This window comes from Varanus komodoensis, unplaced genomic scaffold, assembly GCF_004798865.1.
Source record: "Varanus komodoensis strain SLA01 unplaced genomic scaffold, ASM479886v1 scaffold1, whole genome shotgun sequence".
In the NCBI taxonomy this organism is placed as follows: domain Eukaryota; kingdom Metazoa; phylum Chordata; class Lepidosauria; order Squamata; family Varanidae; genus Varanus; species Varanus komodoensis.
In genome coordinates, this window is record NW_025335268.1 from 117,898,481 (window position 1) to 117,914,643 (window position 16,163).

Below are 16,163 nucleotides of genomic sequence, written 5' to 3' on the forward strand. Positions count from 1 at the left end.
TCCAAAAGTAACTAGGGCATATATTTATTTAAAAGTATTACATTATTTGGCTGTTTTATTGTAAATCTTTTTCCTATTCTTACAATTTTTTTTAATAGCTGTTAGACACTAAGTTGATGTTTTCCACCGCAACTCCCACAATCCCTTTCCTTGTCAGTCGTAAATTTTCTATGTAATTTCTTCTCAATTTCCTGTAATGTATCACTAATAATTAACTTGTGTAATTTGTGTTCAGTCACATCCTTTTTGGGGTGTTATAAGAAAATGAAAATATTTGTTAAACGTAGCCTAGAAGAAAATATGAATAGAAAAAAATAAACAAAGGAGATGATCTTCTGAATGTGAGTCTTTTAAACATGTGTACTTTTTAAAGTGTTCCCCACTCATCTGTATGAGAACAGAAGTCCAGTTCTGCACCGATACAGGATATCTGCTGCTCCAGCATTTTGGATAGGTGGCCATCAAGCTTCTGCTTAAAAACCTGTAGCAAAGGAGAATCCACTGCCTTCCAAGCAGTCTTTTCCAGATGAACAGTTCTTATCACCAGGGCATTCTTCTTAACGTTTAGGTGAAATCCCCTTTCTTATTTTGGAGCTGTTGGTTCAGATCCTAACTCCTGGAACAACAAATAAAATGTGCTTATCTATACAGTTTTTCAGGTATTTTAAGATAGCTATCATATCACTTAACTGTCATTTTTCCAGGCTAAACACTCCCAACACCTCCAACCTTTTAAAAAAATGATTCCTTTCCTCACTTCTCCAGGTCCCCTGCCATTCTTCTCTGGGTACATTTCAGTATGCCTGTTTTCATTCCGTTATGGTGCCCAGAACTGGACATAAACAGGTTAAATCCACAGTAGCAGCTGGAAGAGTTCCACTTATCTAGAGGGAGGAAGTCTTTATCATTTCTCCTTACTTTTATCAGCTACCCTGCCTTCTGAAGTGATGCTCTGGAGAGCTGTTGGCCTGGCTATAGTAGTACAAGAATTAACAGAGGGGGCTGCTGGGAAAAGGGGAATCACTAGGAACAACTTTGTATCCTCCTTCTCCAGCAGAATCTCTTGCTGGATCCCAGTGACTTCCATGAACATAAGTTCTGTCAATGGAATGTCAAAGTGGATCAAACCAATAACAGCAAATTTGAAAATATCAAAATATAGCAGAATCATTACTTGTTGTGATCTGTACACTTCTGTTGATGCAGGCCAGAATTTTGGTTGCTGCTTTGGACTACAGGTTCATGTTGAAATGCTTTATGAAAGCATCTAGATCTTTTTCCATGTACTGCTGTCAAGCCAGATGCTATACATTCTCTATTTTTGCATCTGACTTTGTATACTTAAATGAAGAATTGAACATTTACCTCTTTTCATTTTGGCTAGTCCACCATCCTGTCAAGATAATTTTGAATGCTGTTTCCATTAAGTATGCCTCCTAGTTTGAAATCACCTGCAAATTCAATGACCATTTTCTTCATTCCTTTGCTGAATAACACTGGGCCTAGAACACAACTCTGTAATTCCCCACTTGTTAATGAAGAACCACTGTTGAGCACTCTTTGGGTATGGTTTATATCCACCAAAGTTTTGAATCCATCAAACAGTAGCATTGTCTACCTTCATTTGGCCTGCTTATTGGCAAGAATATTGAAGAGAACCTTGTTGAAAGCTTTACTGAAATCAACATACGATCTACCAAATTAGTACCTTTAACCCTCCCTGCCCCCCCCCAAAAAAAAGATGACTAACAAAGGGATCCAATAGGGGATAGAGAGGCAGAAGAGGTGGTAGAAGAAACACTTCCTATGTTTTTCTGGTCTCGTGCCAGCAGAGAAGTTGAGAAGGGCCTTTTCTCCTATTTATTTGGCCTCTTGATGTTCTTACTGTCTTTCAACTTGTTTGCCATTGCTCTCAATAGGAGGGAAATAACACATATAGTTACATTATAAAGGGGCTGGTACAGTTCTAATTCCCCCATTCTACAAGATATGTCAGAGGTGTGGGAATGCTTGGATCTTGCTCAGAGCTGCTTATGCCATCCCCCCTTTTAATTCTCTTTGAAGTGATAACCAACATGTTGTGATATAAAGGAAGCTTGCAAGAAAGACTCTCCATCTCCAGCTACAGATCAGCCTCTCAGTGGGTAAAGAAGGGGCTTTGTTTACCCTATGGCCCCTATAACACCCTCACAGGGACCATAGGATTAGACCCTAAATACTTTTAAAAAGTGGAATATCCAGAATTTTATCCTCTACTTGAAATAGCATATTAAGCAAAGGCAATTAATCTAATGCAGTGGTCATACATGATTGTCAATTAGCAGCTACTGCGTACAACAGCAAAAGAACTAGGGTTTGAAAAAAGCATGAAGAGAAGCTTGCATGTTTGTTCATGCAACTGCCCAAAGGAAGGAGTGAGCAAGCGAGATAGCAAGCAAGCAAGCAGAGGAAACGAGGCACACTCAAAAGATTTTATACTCATTTAATTAATGTCAATGTAGTTTACAAACGGGAATGACAAGTACCTTTTTATAGAATATACATCGACACACAATCATTGACACAACTTGAATATCACCTTGTGCAGCTGGGAATCTTTGGGCAAAGTTAGTTCTTTTTTTCCAAGCTAACTGTGGAAGAGGAGGGAGTGGCCAGAGGGTTCTGCAAAATGTGCCTTGCTCCAAAGGAGGAAATGAACAAGTTAGTCCCTTGCATCTTCCATTCAGGTCTTCTTTCCTCTCCCTACTCTCACAAGAAAAAAAAAGCAGGGGTATTAGTTATATATGATTTTACAGATATTCATTTGGCTTAGTAGTGGTCCACAGGACCAGAAGAGGTTCTTTGCTCCCAGTGCCAATTTGCCAGGACATCAAAGCTGAGCCCTCTCAGCATAGCCTATTCTTAAACAGACCAGAGAGAAGTGTAGCTCTGCATTGTATGTCCCATCAGAGATTGTACTGGACAAGCAGCTCTGGGGAGGACACAGACATCCCCACTATGACAAATACAAGGAGGTTTAAGTGCTATGCCAGTAGCATAATCTCTTGGCTGAACAATGGGATGCTAGAAGCTTTATGGTTCTGGCAAACTGTTGTTGTCCATGGAGGGGGCTAGATCAACTCTTGCTTGAAAGGGCATTTCTCCACCCCCACTTCACTCCTGACACAAGCTATAAACGGACTTTCCTTACACTGTGTTCTTAGGCAGAACAGACAGGGATAGTTGTGGCTGGGTGCTTTAGGTGTTGCTTAGACACCTTGGAAGCTCAGAATTGTCTATTCCTCCTAAGGCAAGGGTGTGCGTAGTGGGGTGAAAAAAAAAGCAAGACTCCCGTAAGCATTTGTATTCAGAGCATACTCAGCCAAGCTAAAGGGAATATGGTACCCAGCACTGAAGCTACACCTCCCTTTGTGGTGTGATGGTAGAGACTAATCCATATCGTCAACCATTTTGAGAACAGCATGACTAGAGCTGACCAAACACTGTAGTGCAACTATGTCTTTTTACTCTTTAAAAGATTTATCATTAGATGGGATTGGCCAGAATGAAAACAAAACATTAACTTACACAAGACCACAGAGCAGCAACTCTGTTCATTCAGTTTAAAAGGTGAGTCGCAACAGTCACATTTGCCCCTTTGAGTCAGCCATTGCCTATGTCAACCATGCTGCTAGCTTCTACCTTCGTAATTCCCAGCAACCTTGTAAAAAATGGGGGCAAGGGGAATGCTATTAGCTTATTTGGCCGTGTATGTAACAATTGGAGTTGTTTGTTTCTGATTAATGCAGGTAGTGAGTAGACTGCATGTGGCTTACAGATGGGGCTATTTTCAAAATTCAGAACAGGAGGCTGGCTGAAGATTGTTAAGAATGTTGCAGAAACAAGAGGATAGAATTCATTGGACTCAGCCTTGGGTCCAGCTCCAGTACTGACACAAGCCAGAGGAAGAGAGACTGACACATGGCACTCAAAGTCAGCACACGCCCAAGTTCCTTTCTTTCTAAGAGTGTAGCATGAAGCATGTTCTCACATGTGAGGTGGGGCAACTCCAGTAATTTCACCGCAGAAGCAAACAAAGCAGTCCGGGAGTGGTTGGACATAGGAAAATAAAAACAAAAAAACAAAACAAAACAAAACCTGTCAGAGTGACACCGAAAGAGACCATTAATGAAATGCACAGACTTTCAGGAGAGATGAATGAGGGAATTCTAGAATTGCTCTGGCTATGACTGGAATACAGTTTTTTCTCTGTTTTGCTTCTCCATTTACTCTCATGGAACAGGAAAGGCTGCAGAACACAGATTGGTTAACACCGGCTCATAACCACTTGAATGCAAAATGCTTGAACAAAAGGTGGCTTTGGCTTTCAAAAAGACAAACAAACTGGCTCGAGAATAGCTTCACCAACATTGCCAGCTGCAATAGGCAAAGACCAATGTTCACTTTTTGCTATTTCATGTTAAATTCTTATCCTTTTCCACAGCTGACAATGGGGTAAAACCTTGCAAACCTGATCTGCATGAGTCTTGCTTTTCTTCAATGGAAAAACTAAAAATTGCATAAGTGGAATAAAGGATTCTATATAAATAACCCCATTAGGTATAACTAATGACAAAATCTTGTCCCTACTTCCCCCAGAAGTTGTGTAAGTTACGGGCAAAACTACGGCCATTACTAGAAGCTGTTAACTTCATATCTGAATGAGGAAATATACATCACAGAACATTAAACCATTTATATTATATATATGTATAATATATATATATATTTCTTTTAAACTAATGACTTTTAATGCCAAAACTTTGCAGAACCAAGAAAAATATGGGTTTAATGTTCTCTGTTTATTTTTTTCTCTTCTCTTTTTTTAAAAAAGTACAACCAAAGAAAACCCAAAGAAAAAAATAAAAAGGAAACAATTATTAGTATGTAATGTTGAGTCTATCCCATTTATACACAACATTGTAAACATATAGTCTATATTACATGTGCTTCATTCTGCCTTTGTGGGTGTGTGGGTGTAGGCTTTTTCTTTGACTTAAAAAAACAACAACACTAAAACACCAGAAATAAAAGGGTTAAAGAACACAAGTTACAGGCTGTAAGAGTTCCTGCAGTGGAAGATCCAACACCTTTTCAGGTTGGCTTGTGGGACTGGGATGCTTTCCTAGACAAGTCCCAGAAAAGCTTGCAAGTTGTCCACGATGAAAGCCCAGCTCTTGGAGAAATGGGCAAGGCGCAGAGCATTAGTTTGTAAAAAAGGGGAAATTCACAATAAGGATTCTGGTTTGGCCTTCTTGTGGAGTTGGTAGCGCCAATGACAGCTCTGGAAGCAGAGGCTTCGTGTGGCTCCCTCAGCCTCTAGTCCACATTTGGAGTCCCTAGTTTTGTTTTCAAGTCTCTCTTGTTGCTGCTGCTATTCCTTTCTCCTAGTCTCCTATAATACAGCAAGCTGGTCTGAGCAGCCATGTCCTTCATAAGTAGATGCGCCTGAGGTCCCCTGGAGAGGTGATGGTGTTGCACTGAGGACAAAGCTTCTTGGCACCCTACGGAGGATTAAGTGAAAGCAGAGTTATGCAGAGCAAGGAGACTGCCTCAGCCATATCACAGCAGAACAAGATACATAAGGAGGCTGTCGGTCATAACATGTTGTGTCTACTATTCACTGGAAGGAAACTATGTTCCCATAGTCCTCAGTTTAGGGAAGAAGCAGACTAACCCACCCCACATTAAGTCAAAGGAGACCAGAAAGGAGCTGACTCAGTTGACCAGCTATCCCTTTTCATTTTCAGTCTGCAAGAGAGTGGCCTAAGTCTGTGTGTATAACCAGAATGTTTTGCACTAGCTCTCAGCCTTCTTGTCTTATCAAGATTATGCAACAGTCATGGCTAGACTTCCAGAAAACCTTACTGTGCTGAGATATACTTATTCTCTCTCTGTGTGTGTATGATGCCCCTGGGTTGGGTAGTTGGGATGCCCTTGCCCTCTAGGCATTTACTCAGGAGTAAGACACCAGGCTAAGGCTCTACTCTGCACCTGTTTTTCCTCCATCAGTTAAGTACAGGCCGAATGGTTGTGTCAGTAAGGGCAATGATACAGGTAGGGAAATCAATCCAGCTCAATAAAATAATTAAGCAGTTTTATTAAAGCTAAAATAGGGCAGCGTAAAGAAAATGCACAAGAAAACAAATTCTGTACCAATCTTTCTAAGTAAGCTAGGAGAATACGTAAACTTATATCAATCTCCCTTGCTGGCTTTTAGCACAGTGTCTTGCATTGGTCAAGATGGAAGGAGAGGAATAAGGAAGAGACAACTCAACTACGTTGCCTGATTTGTTATTTGACTGGAGGTAGCTTTGCATGGCAGCAGCAATGGATTTGGTCAATGGACATCAAGTCAAATAGACAACAGATGCCCAGGGAAGAGGGCAATTAGGGACAGCATCTACCTTGGAAATGGGAGAAGTGGCGGGGATGTGCCTAATCCTTCCCTGCCAGACAACTATGTGCATTTGAGGGGATGTGATGTGGCAGGATGGTTTGCATCCAATGGAGAGCCATAATTCCAGCTAAAGCAGGGACAGCAAAAATGTCAGCTTTACCAGACTGCAAGGCATTCAGGACATGCAGCTTGTCTAGAATTCTACTGCATTTCAGTAAGTGCTGGCTCTAATGCTGCTAATCCTTCTGGCCAGAGAAAACATGAACACATGAACAGGTTATTCTACAGGCTTGGAGAACTCTAGTTGGGACATGGAGAAATGGAGTGGCAGATTTCCCACCACATCACAAGCCCTGACAGCTCATGTAAGTCAGGATAGAAGATGTGCAGAACAGTTTTAATGGACTTTTCAGACTGGAGAATTATTCATTTTAAATTTGCTTCCCCAGAGAGGCTGAGTGGAAGGCAACTGTAATAGCTCCAGGACAGCACAGCTGATGGGCTTAATTTGGACCTATTTTAGAGAAATGGGGCAACTTTGGTCATCATCCCCATCAGAATCTCCAGAGGGCACAGAGGGAGCGTCTATGCTCCTCTCTGCTAGCAAGGAGGCACCTCTACCACACCCTAACCAACAGCAGCATCAAGAGATTAGGACAGCACTCTCAAAAACCAAACAGAACTGGACTGGGGAATAACATATCCCAGAACTCGGCACACCTCATCCATCTACAGTGAACTGATTTACTGTGGCTTAAGTGAGCTGCAATGTGTGCCAGGAGGGATCTGAATACTCAACACCTGGCTGTAACTCCTTATGTTGTAGGAATCTGAGTGGGAGGGATTAAGACAGGGTTAATACCCTCACTTAACCCAACAGCAGACCATGGGTTACACCAAAGTTGTTCACCCTTGCACAATCCCACCACTTGGATTTGCACAATGTGACAAGCAATGGTGGGGTGCTGAATATTCAAATCCTTCCCAGAATGTTCAACTGTCCATCGTTGCTTAAACTATGGTGAGCTGTTTTGATTATGCCAACCGGGTCAATGTCTCATGAGACCAAACTGCATTTTTTCCAACCTATACCAACCCTTGAATTAGGTATTTAACCCTACATAGCAAAATAACTAGTTGCACCCAGGATGTTAGCTCTGGATATAGGAGACTATCTCTAATCCTTGATAATTGGATAATCTTGTATAAAATTCTTAAGTCTAGTCTGTACTAGAGAGTTGCTTGACAGTAACTGAGAGAAGTATAAAGCACTGAAAAACTGTAATTGGTATATAAATGGTAAAGAAGACACTAGAATAAAGAAAACTGAGTATGTACAATTTATTCTGAGGGCCCCACCCCCACAGTCACACAGGGAAATGCCAAGCTACAGGATCTGATTACATCCAGGGCCATGGCTTAAGAGAGACGGAAGTTTAAGGCACTCCCAGGGTCATTCTTCCATTTAAACATTTTCTCAGTCCTACATAAAGCACTCGTTACATGAGGCAATTAAACAAGTCTCACACACATGCACTGGCACAAAGCCAAAGAAAAAGAACTTCCTTCCCCCAACACCATCCCGCTCACCTGCCAGCTGGGGTTACTAAACTTTTCCCTTGAAATAAAAAATACTGTGGAATAATAAGCCACACCTGTTGTACATGGAAAAAAATCTGAAATGTCCTCCTGCTCCTTTCATCGTGGCCCCATGGAAAAGCCTTGATGGGTAACAGCAGTGTTTGCTGCACTGAAGGCCACCTCAGCTTTTCCGTTATAAACCCCAGTTTTCCAGGGTTTATAAAACCCGGCTGCAAAATGTAGCTTCAGGGCTGAAACATAGCACCAAAAAGGAATGATGAAGAGAAGGTTTTATTTGCCCCCACGCATTCTTAATTAAAATTTGGCAAGTGATTGATCTAGAATGTGGGCTAATCACTTTGGGGAGTTTGAAAAATAACGAGTACGACCCACTTTGCAAAGTCATTATATCTCACACCATGTCAGGAAGGAACAGAGCTTTGAGAAAAGGTGAAGAATTTTGCTTCAAACTACAGAAAACTGAACACTTGCAGCTCAACAGAATTTTAAATTATGTCTAAGAAAGAGTGGGGGGCTTTACTCTTGGAGATTAGGAAGAAAAACAAATTTCATTCAAAGGCTTAAAGCTCATCAGTTCCCTGGCCCTGTCCAAAAAACATATGCAATCTTCACCATGATAGGGTGGGGAGAAGAGGGTACACATGCCAAATGTTCTTTGATATGTTAAGTCCACAAGATTCTGGAGGGGAAGGGAGCACAAAGATTTCTAACACCTGAGCTATACTATTACTCAAGTCCGCATAAGATTTACAAAGGGGGAGAGAGAAGAGATGCAAGGGAAAAATCATGAGAAGATGAAAGCTAGGTAACACAGCTGGTGCTTGCAAGAACCTGATCCGTTGTCACCTAAGGTGAGCACAGTGGCTTGTCTCTACTGGTCACCCTCTTTTTTTTCTGCCTTTCTCTTTGCATATATCATTAGTCTCTAGACTGTAAGCCTGCAGCCAGGAATTACGCTGTTTTTAACTTTTGCATAGCACTTTGCAATTTCAGGCACTTAATACATTTACTATCAAAACAACTCACCAATAAATGATGCAGCTATACAATCCATGGAGATGTTTCTCTTGTTTGGGCTTGGACTGCATGCTGTTCCATCATTTGGAATTTTTCACAATTGGGAATGTTGGGACAATGACTGGTACAAGTACATTGCAAAGCTGATTAAGCTGAATCACACTGAGCTCTCTACCCTGAGCTGGAGGGGCTCTCCAGAGTCTTTGACAGTAATCCGAGCCCTGCTTTCTTGGATCCTTTAACTGGACATGTTAATGATAGAAAATGGGACCTTCTGTAAAAAAAAAGCTCGTGCTCCACCAGTGAGTCACAGCCCTCTTCACATGTATCCTAATGCTAAATGCTTAGTAAAAAATACATGCTGAGATCCCAGAAAATTAAATTCTGTACTCCGCAGCACACCATTCTGTTAAAAAATTAACACATTTAAAAAACACAATGTGCCATCAGAAGATGAGAGAGAAAAGCTATACAATGAGAGTTTTTAAAGATATTCCCTGACAGGTTGGACACTTCTAAGCACCAATGAGAACTGATTAGGACTCGAAGGGCCAAGATTAGAATCTCCAAATTACAATCTGTAGACCAAGTCAGAAGAATTCAAGGATTTGGGAACTTTTTAAAAACAGTTTTTTGTCTTCTAAAAACCACTCTTGCATGTTTGGTACAGGCATATGTAAACAGGGTCCAAAGCTTGGCTCAGATGCACCAGCCTAATATTATTTAGGGCCAATCCATAAGACCCCGAAGGCATGCTGAAATGGGAGTACATGGGAGTACACTGGAAAGATAAGGACGTAAGACTGTTTCACTCTGTATTCAAGTTTTTATTTTATTCTACAAATTTAGAAAAAAACAGACATATATATACACACACAACTAGTTTTCCTATAATTAAGGAAAACATGAAAAATGAATACATTTGAATTTCGCAATATCTATAAACAATGAATAGGGATATATTCCTCATTCATTGCAAAGATGCTAATCCAAAAATTAATAAAGTTTACAATTTCCCTACAAACAGCTATATCCCAGATTCTGTGAAAGTCCAATAGGTAAAGCTGTTTTCATTTTCCAGTATAGTGTTTGACAATTTAGCTGCCATTAATAAATTCAAAATAAATGCTGCATCAGTTATCCCTTCCAAAAAATATAACAGTACTCTTGGAGGTTCATTTGGATTATAACCTGTAATTTGTTCAACATAATTGCCAAAAAAATCTTTAAAAATTTGTCACAACTCTGAAATATATGCAAGTATATATAAGACACATGGAGAAGATAAGGTTGTATTGCTGCTTCAAAATGCACACTTCTCATTTTGAAACATTTTACTGGGTCAGTAGTACCATAGTACAGGACCTGTGCCTGTTGTAATATCAGGACAAGGATATGAACTGAACAAAGTCACAACACTGCCTACATTATGAGTTCAGGTTCATGAAAATCCTGCGAAGGAGGTATGCTGGTATTTGAAAAACAAACATTGCTAATTTTGCTATGAATGTGTGAAGGAAGAGGCTGATAATTTCATATGTACCAAATTGTGGTACGGATCAGCTGCTATGGTTGAATTTGTCCATTGTGACCAGGTGGGCATTAGAGATGAATTGTTCTCATAGCTGTGGGTATTCTTAAAGTTGCTCCTTTTCTCTATCTCCATAGATAAATTCAAACACTGCTCCCCCTTTAGAAATACAGGTCCTTTTAATGTTAGAACTGTTACAATTGTATTTCTCTAGTAAAAAATGGGAAAGCAGCTAAATACTGCTGTCCTTGTGGAGATGGAAAGGAGCTTCACGCAATTAAAGTGCCATATTAATGACCAGCACTGCAGAGTAAACTATCCAGTTTGCAGGGCTACCCCACGTAGCTTGCTTTGCTTGAGAAAGTGGGGCTGCCTTTTTTTTTTTTTTTTTTAAGAAAATGCTCTAATTTGCTTGTAGTATTAGTCCTAATATGTCGGCTGGCCACACACTGAGAAATGAAAAAGTGAGGGGAAGCCTTTCCTTCTTTTCCTCCTGCATGGGTTGAAGCTTTATTTTTCATACTTGAATAAATTTAAAAGGGTTGGGAGTTGGGGAGAAAAAAGCCTTCTGTCCTTCCTTCCTTGTGGATTCACTGTAAAATCATCTGTTTGGCTTGTGCTTTATAATGTAGGTAGGGCAGTATATTTACTTCCGAGTAGACATTTAGTTATTTATTTTCTGACCAGCGCCATTAGCCATATGGTTCCCTGGGCCGGTTACAGCAACAAAGTAAAATACAAATACGACACCCACTGCCTTAACCTGCTGAGTCCATAAACTTGGGATGTGCTCTGTGTAGCTCTGGTTTACCTCTGAGTAAACATACTTTGGGTTTTGCATGCCCATGCATGGGGGTGGGAAGAGACATGGCTTGCTTCTGAGCAGATATGCACAGGACCTGGTCTGTGGCATTTTCTGAGTATGCAAAAATGAGGGTGGGAAGAGAAATAGCTTAGCTTGCTCTTCCAAGCTGCTGCGTGCTCTTGCTTACTTCTGAGTAAACACTCATAGGACCTGAACTCTAGCAAGCCCGCTTAGGAGAGGGGAGGAAGAGCTTGCCAACTTCTGCATAAACACGCAGAGACCTAAATGTGAGGAGGTTAGAAAAAGAAATAGCAGACTCCACTCACTGGCCACTCCCACACTTTGCCAGCAGCCACATGCCCTCTAGGCTCCACCCACCTCTGGAAGGATGCTCTGGAGAGCCTTCCAAGATTTAAATACTTCCCACAGATCCAAAATGGCTCTGCACTCCTGCATTAGCAAGTATTACCACCACCCAGGGCCAAGGAAGCTAGTGTGGACCTAGTCAAAAACAGAGGGCAGGAAAAGCTTGAAATCAATCCCTCATTTATTTCTGGGCTAGTGAATACTGAATGCACAGGCTCAGGCAGGCACATATTTCTCCCTATCCAGGTTGTAATAACATCATGCCCGCTTTTCTTTCGGTTCCTTTATTTACCCCACAGCACAAAGTCATTCCAGCAAGCATTTAGTCTGGTCATATAAAACACAGACACAGAAGGAAAAGCTTGATTTTTCCCTAACGGGAGAAGAATGGCAAGTCTCCAGAAATGTTCAAACATGACAGGAAGAAAGCCCAGTGAGCCAGCCTCCTGCCCATAACTCCCATTAAGTGCAACAAATTGTTTATTGCACAACACAAGAAATATGCTGCCCACTTTGCAGAGCACATTTTTCCATGTGTGCTACACACACAGGTCTCTTTGGGCTTTCTTCACTAAGAGGGAAACCAGCATTGCATCCGGGAGAAGGTAACTTGTGGCAGTTATTAAATCCATTTTTCCACAGTTCCTCACTAGATTAAAAAAAGCAACATGCACACACAAGCATCTCTTTTGTGCCCAAAATAAAAGATGCCTTAATTAGAACAATGCAGGTTGGTCAGTATGAAACACCCAGCCCAGCTGCCGCATGCCATTAAATTCATAAAGAAGAGGAGGGGGAGGGAAGGGCAGCCTTAACGAGATTACACACATTGACTTTGATCAAGACACAAAAGCACTAAGGCGTTCCAGGGTTTTTATTGGTGTCTTCAGGCTACATTTTAATGGTTACATTAGAAACATGCGAACGTAGGCTGAGATATATTTTTTTTTAAGTGAGAGAGGGAACAGTGCCTGCCTTGCAAAAGGCCCTGCTTTAATAAATTGCAGGCTGTAGAGAGAAAGCGAGGGCTGGGGACCAGATGAGTGGCCGCTTATTAATTGCTTCCCCTCCACAATTTCCAAATCTGTACATTCCCTGCACTGACCAAACAGAAGATTTAGAGCTTCGTGGGACATCAACTTGAATGCACTCCCCTCTGCAAATAGTTGTTGCCGCATTTAAAAAAACAACAACAAGGCTGCATTTGATATTACTTTTAGAAGATACAGGTAGGCAATCCTGTGTCTCCAGATTCATGGAACATTAACATAAATGTGCATCTCTAGTATAGTTTCTGATCCTTTGTTTTTCCTGGAAAAGAGACATGTTGACCTGATGCATTTGACTAAACAACTTTTGGTTGACAAACTATGGGAGATTTTGTGCAGGAGTGAACAAGCAAGCTGATTCCTGATTGCTTGTCCTGTTTCACTTTGCTAAACAGCCCAGGAAAAAGAAAGCTTTGTGAGATGCCCAAACCCAAGATTATGGTTATGTGTACCCAAACAAGCCAGGATTATACCTCTGCTTTAAATTGCTGTCTCATGATCCTCATGTCTCTGGGTACACTTAACCATAATCTTAGATTCTATTATAACATGAAGATCTTTATTTCTTGGTTTCCTAACTTGTTCATATCAAGGGAGAAGTGAACAGCTTGCATGCACTGGCAGACAACACACTGTATCTTATTAAGCCATGAATCCTGGATTATCATTGCATGTGAACACTCCTAGTGTCCCACAAGAATATAGTTATGTGCTTTTCTTGGATAATGCAACACTCAGGGTCCATGAAAGCCGCACTACAGACATATACTTTATCATCTTAGGATATGATAGGTTATGACATGGATATTATTATCTTATTATATACTGAACTGGAATCTAATTTAATGAAGGATGATAGAACATGTTCTAATTAATTAATTACTAGCTTTTCCCATAGAAAAACCACATCTATTACAATATTATGACAGGAACACTGTGTACAGGGAAGGTACATTAATGCTGAGCAGTGTGTCAAACATTACATTTATTCAACACAGACAGCAGTTTTTAAAAACTTGCAGCGACGGTTGAGTTTTAAATGGAGAACAGTGTGTTTTGCTCTTCTGTTTTTGGGATGAGTCGAAGGTAAACAACAATTTCACCATATGTCAGTGGATGGGGAAATCACAATTTTGTGTTTGTTTCTTCTATCTTTTGGGGGCATTACTTGTTTTAAATACATAGTTCTCAGAAAGGATGTTCTAACTTTAAACCACTATTTGCTTTGAATATAGAACAGCTATGGGATTTTTTAAAAAATGCAGTAAGTATTTTAAAAGCTTGCATTCCATTATGCCATTAAGGGGAATAGCACACCTGTACTTAGAGAAATTCTGGTACACCCATCTCTGGGGCAAAAACTGTTACAGAAACACTGATTTCTGCTTGCTTATTTAAGGATATCACAGACTGTCCTTCAGTAGGTCCCCTGGGCTGGCACCTTACTAAGACCTCTGGGCATTTAAACTCATTTTAGAGTTTTATGTTCAGAGCAGATCTGCCTTTCTTTATCTTTTTCTCCGCTGAGGAAGAACAGAGGGCTGAAATATGTCAGGATTCTTAAACAAACATTGCTTTGCACTACTTCAGAGGTTTGTCTTTTTATCATTTACAAGGGACAGTAAAGTGTAAGATTTCGAAGGATCCTGGTTTATTGCTTCTGCTTGGCTTTTTTTGCTAACCCATGTAGGAAATGTTTATCATGGCATCTAACCTGGGACCCTGGATTTATGAAGTTCACAAGCCAGTATTGTAATCCATGAATTGTTCTTGGTTTAAGAATCCTGGCTTATATTCTATCAAACCTGGGACTTTTTGTATTATTGGCTAGAGAAACGGGGCTTCGCATAGATTTAAACATGTTTATAATTTAACATAAAAAGAAATAATGTGGGGGGCTGCCCCAGTAGGTCCGATGTTTCTGATGACTGATGTTGTTTTCAGTTTGGGTTTTTTGTGTGTGTTAGGTTATTCAAAGAAAAAAGAATCCTGGCTTATATATGTATGAGTGAACTGCTGGCATGCATGACCAAACAACTTGTTCACAGCAAACCAAGATAATTCCAGGCAAACAGGGCCACTGCATTTCCATACTGATGCCAATCATCTATGTTAACTTCTGAAAAACAGAGAACATTTGGATGACAAATGTGTTGAAAAGGGTTTCATTATACTTGTGAGTTGATGCAATTATACTCATTAGATTGTTTTCAGATGATTAAGATGTCTAAGAGTTGGAAGGTGCCAAGAAGGCCACTGGGTCCAACCTCCACTCTCCAATGCAAGCCTTCTAAGTTGCAGCATCCCTAACAGATGGCTCTCCAGCTGCAACTTTTATGCCTCCAGGTGGGAGAGCCCATGACTTCCCTAGATAATTGGCTTCATTGTCATGTCACTTTAACAGTCAGGAAGTTTTTTTTCCTGATGTTCAGCTGAAATGACTTCCTGAAACCTGAGCCCATTATTCTACATACTACATTCTGGGAAGGGATCCTGGTCCTCCTCTGTTGTGACCCTATCACAACTTCTCAAAGCTTAAATAGGGCTAGACGAATGATCTTTGCTGCCCTACTCTGAACCTTAGTTTGTCTGCATCTTTCTTAAACTGTGGTGCCCATAACTGCATGCAATAGCTCAGAGGAGGCCTGACCAATGTTGAGTAGAGCTGAACTAGTTATTTGTATGATTTGGAAGTGATATTTCCATTAATGCAACCCTAAGTAGCATTTGCCTTTTTTTGCAGCCACAGCATCTTGTTGACTTATATGCAGACTGTGATCTACAACAATTCCAAGATCTTTCTCACTTGTATTATTTCTGAGCCAAGTATATTATTTTTCCTAGGTGCGGAATTTTGCATTTGGTTCTGCTAAATTACATTCTGTTGTTTTCAGCCCAGCATTCCACCATTTGTTAACATTTGTTTTTGGCTATCCCACCCAATATTATGTCATCTATCACACTCTTGGAAGACCATTCTTTTCCTTCTAAAATGCAAGCTAAATAGCAGGGTAAGTTGGGTTGAATCAAAGCAATCAGTGACTTAAATCAACAAGAACAAATGTTAACTTTTTACAAACGACTGAGATCCTGTTTTCCACTGGTACTTTTTCATATATTTATGACCAATAGTGTTTATCTGATTACTAAACTATGATGAGGTACCACTAAATACAGTATCATCCACACTGTTTAATTCTTACAGAGTAGGCTTTGCATCTCTTTGACTCACTCTTTGTGTTTTTCATGCTTTTCCTTTTTACCTGTAGAGAACATGCCTTTCCAGTATTCCTATACAGTGTCTTTCTTATAACCAGCATGCATGACAGTTTGATGTTAGCAGCACCATCCTTT

General features: G+C 40.4%; 1 protein-coding gene across 1 annotated transcript in view; it reads right to left on the bottom strand.

Annotated features, from left to right (window-relative positions):
* Positions 1-2,468: 2,468 nt before the first annotated feature.
* RNF220 (ring finger protein 220) overlaps positions 2,469-16,163 on the bottom strand; it is a 364,723-nt gene continuing 351,028 nt past the window's right edge. The window contains exon 15 of the mRNA XM_044431684.1: positions 2,469-5,543. Within this exon, the coding sequence (XP_044287619.1) occupies positions 5,472-5,543 (72 nt within the window). The 3' untranslated portion in view covers positions 2,469-5,471. The remainder of the gene's footprint in view (positions 5,544-16,163) is intronic.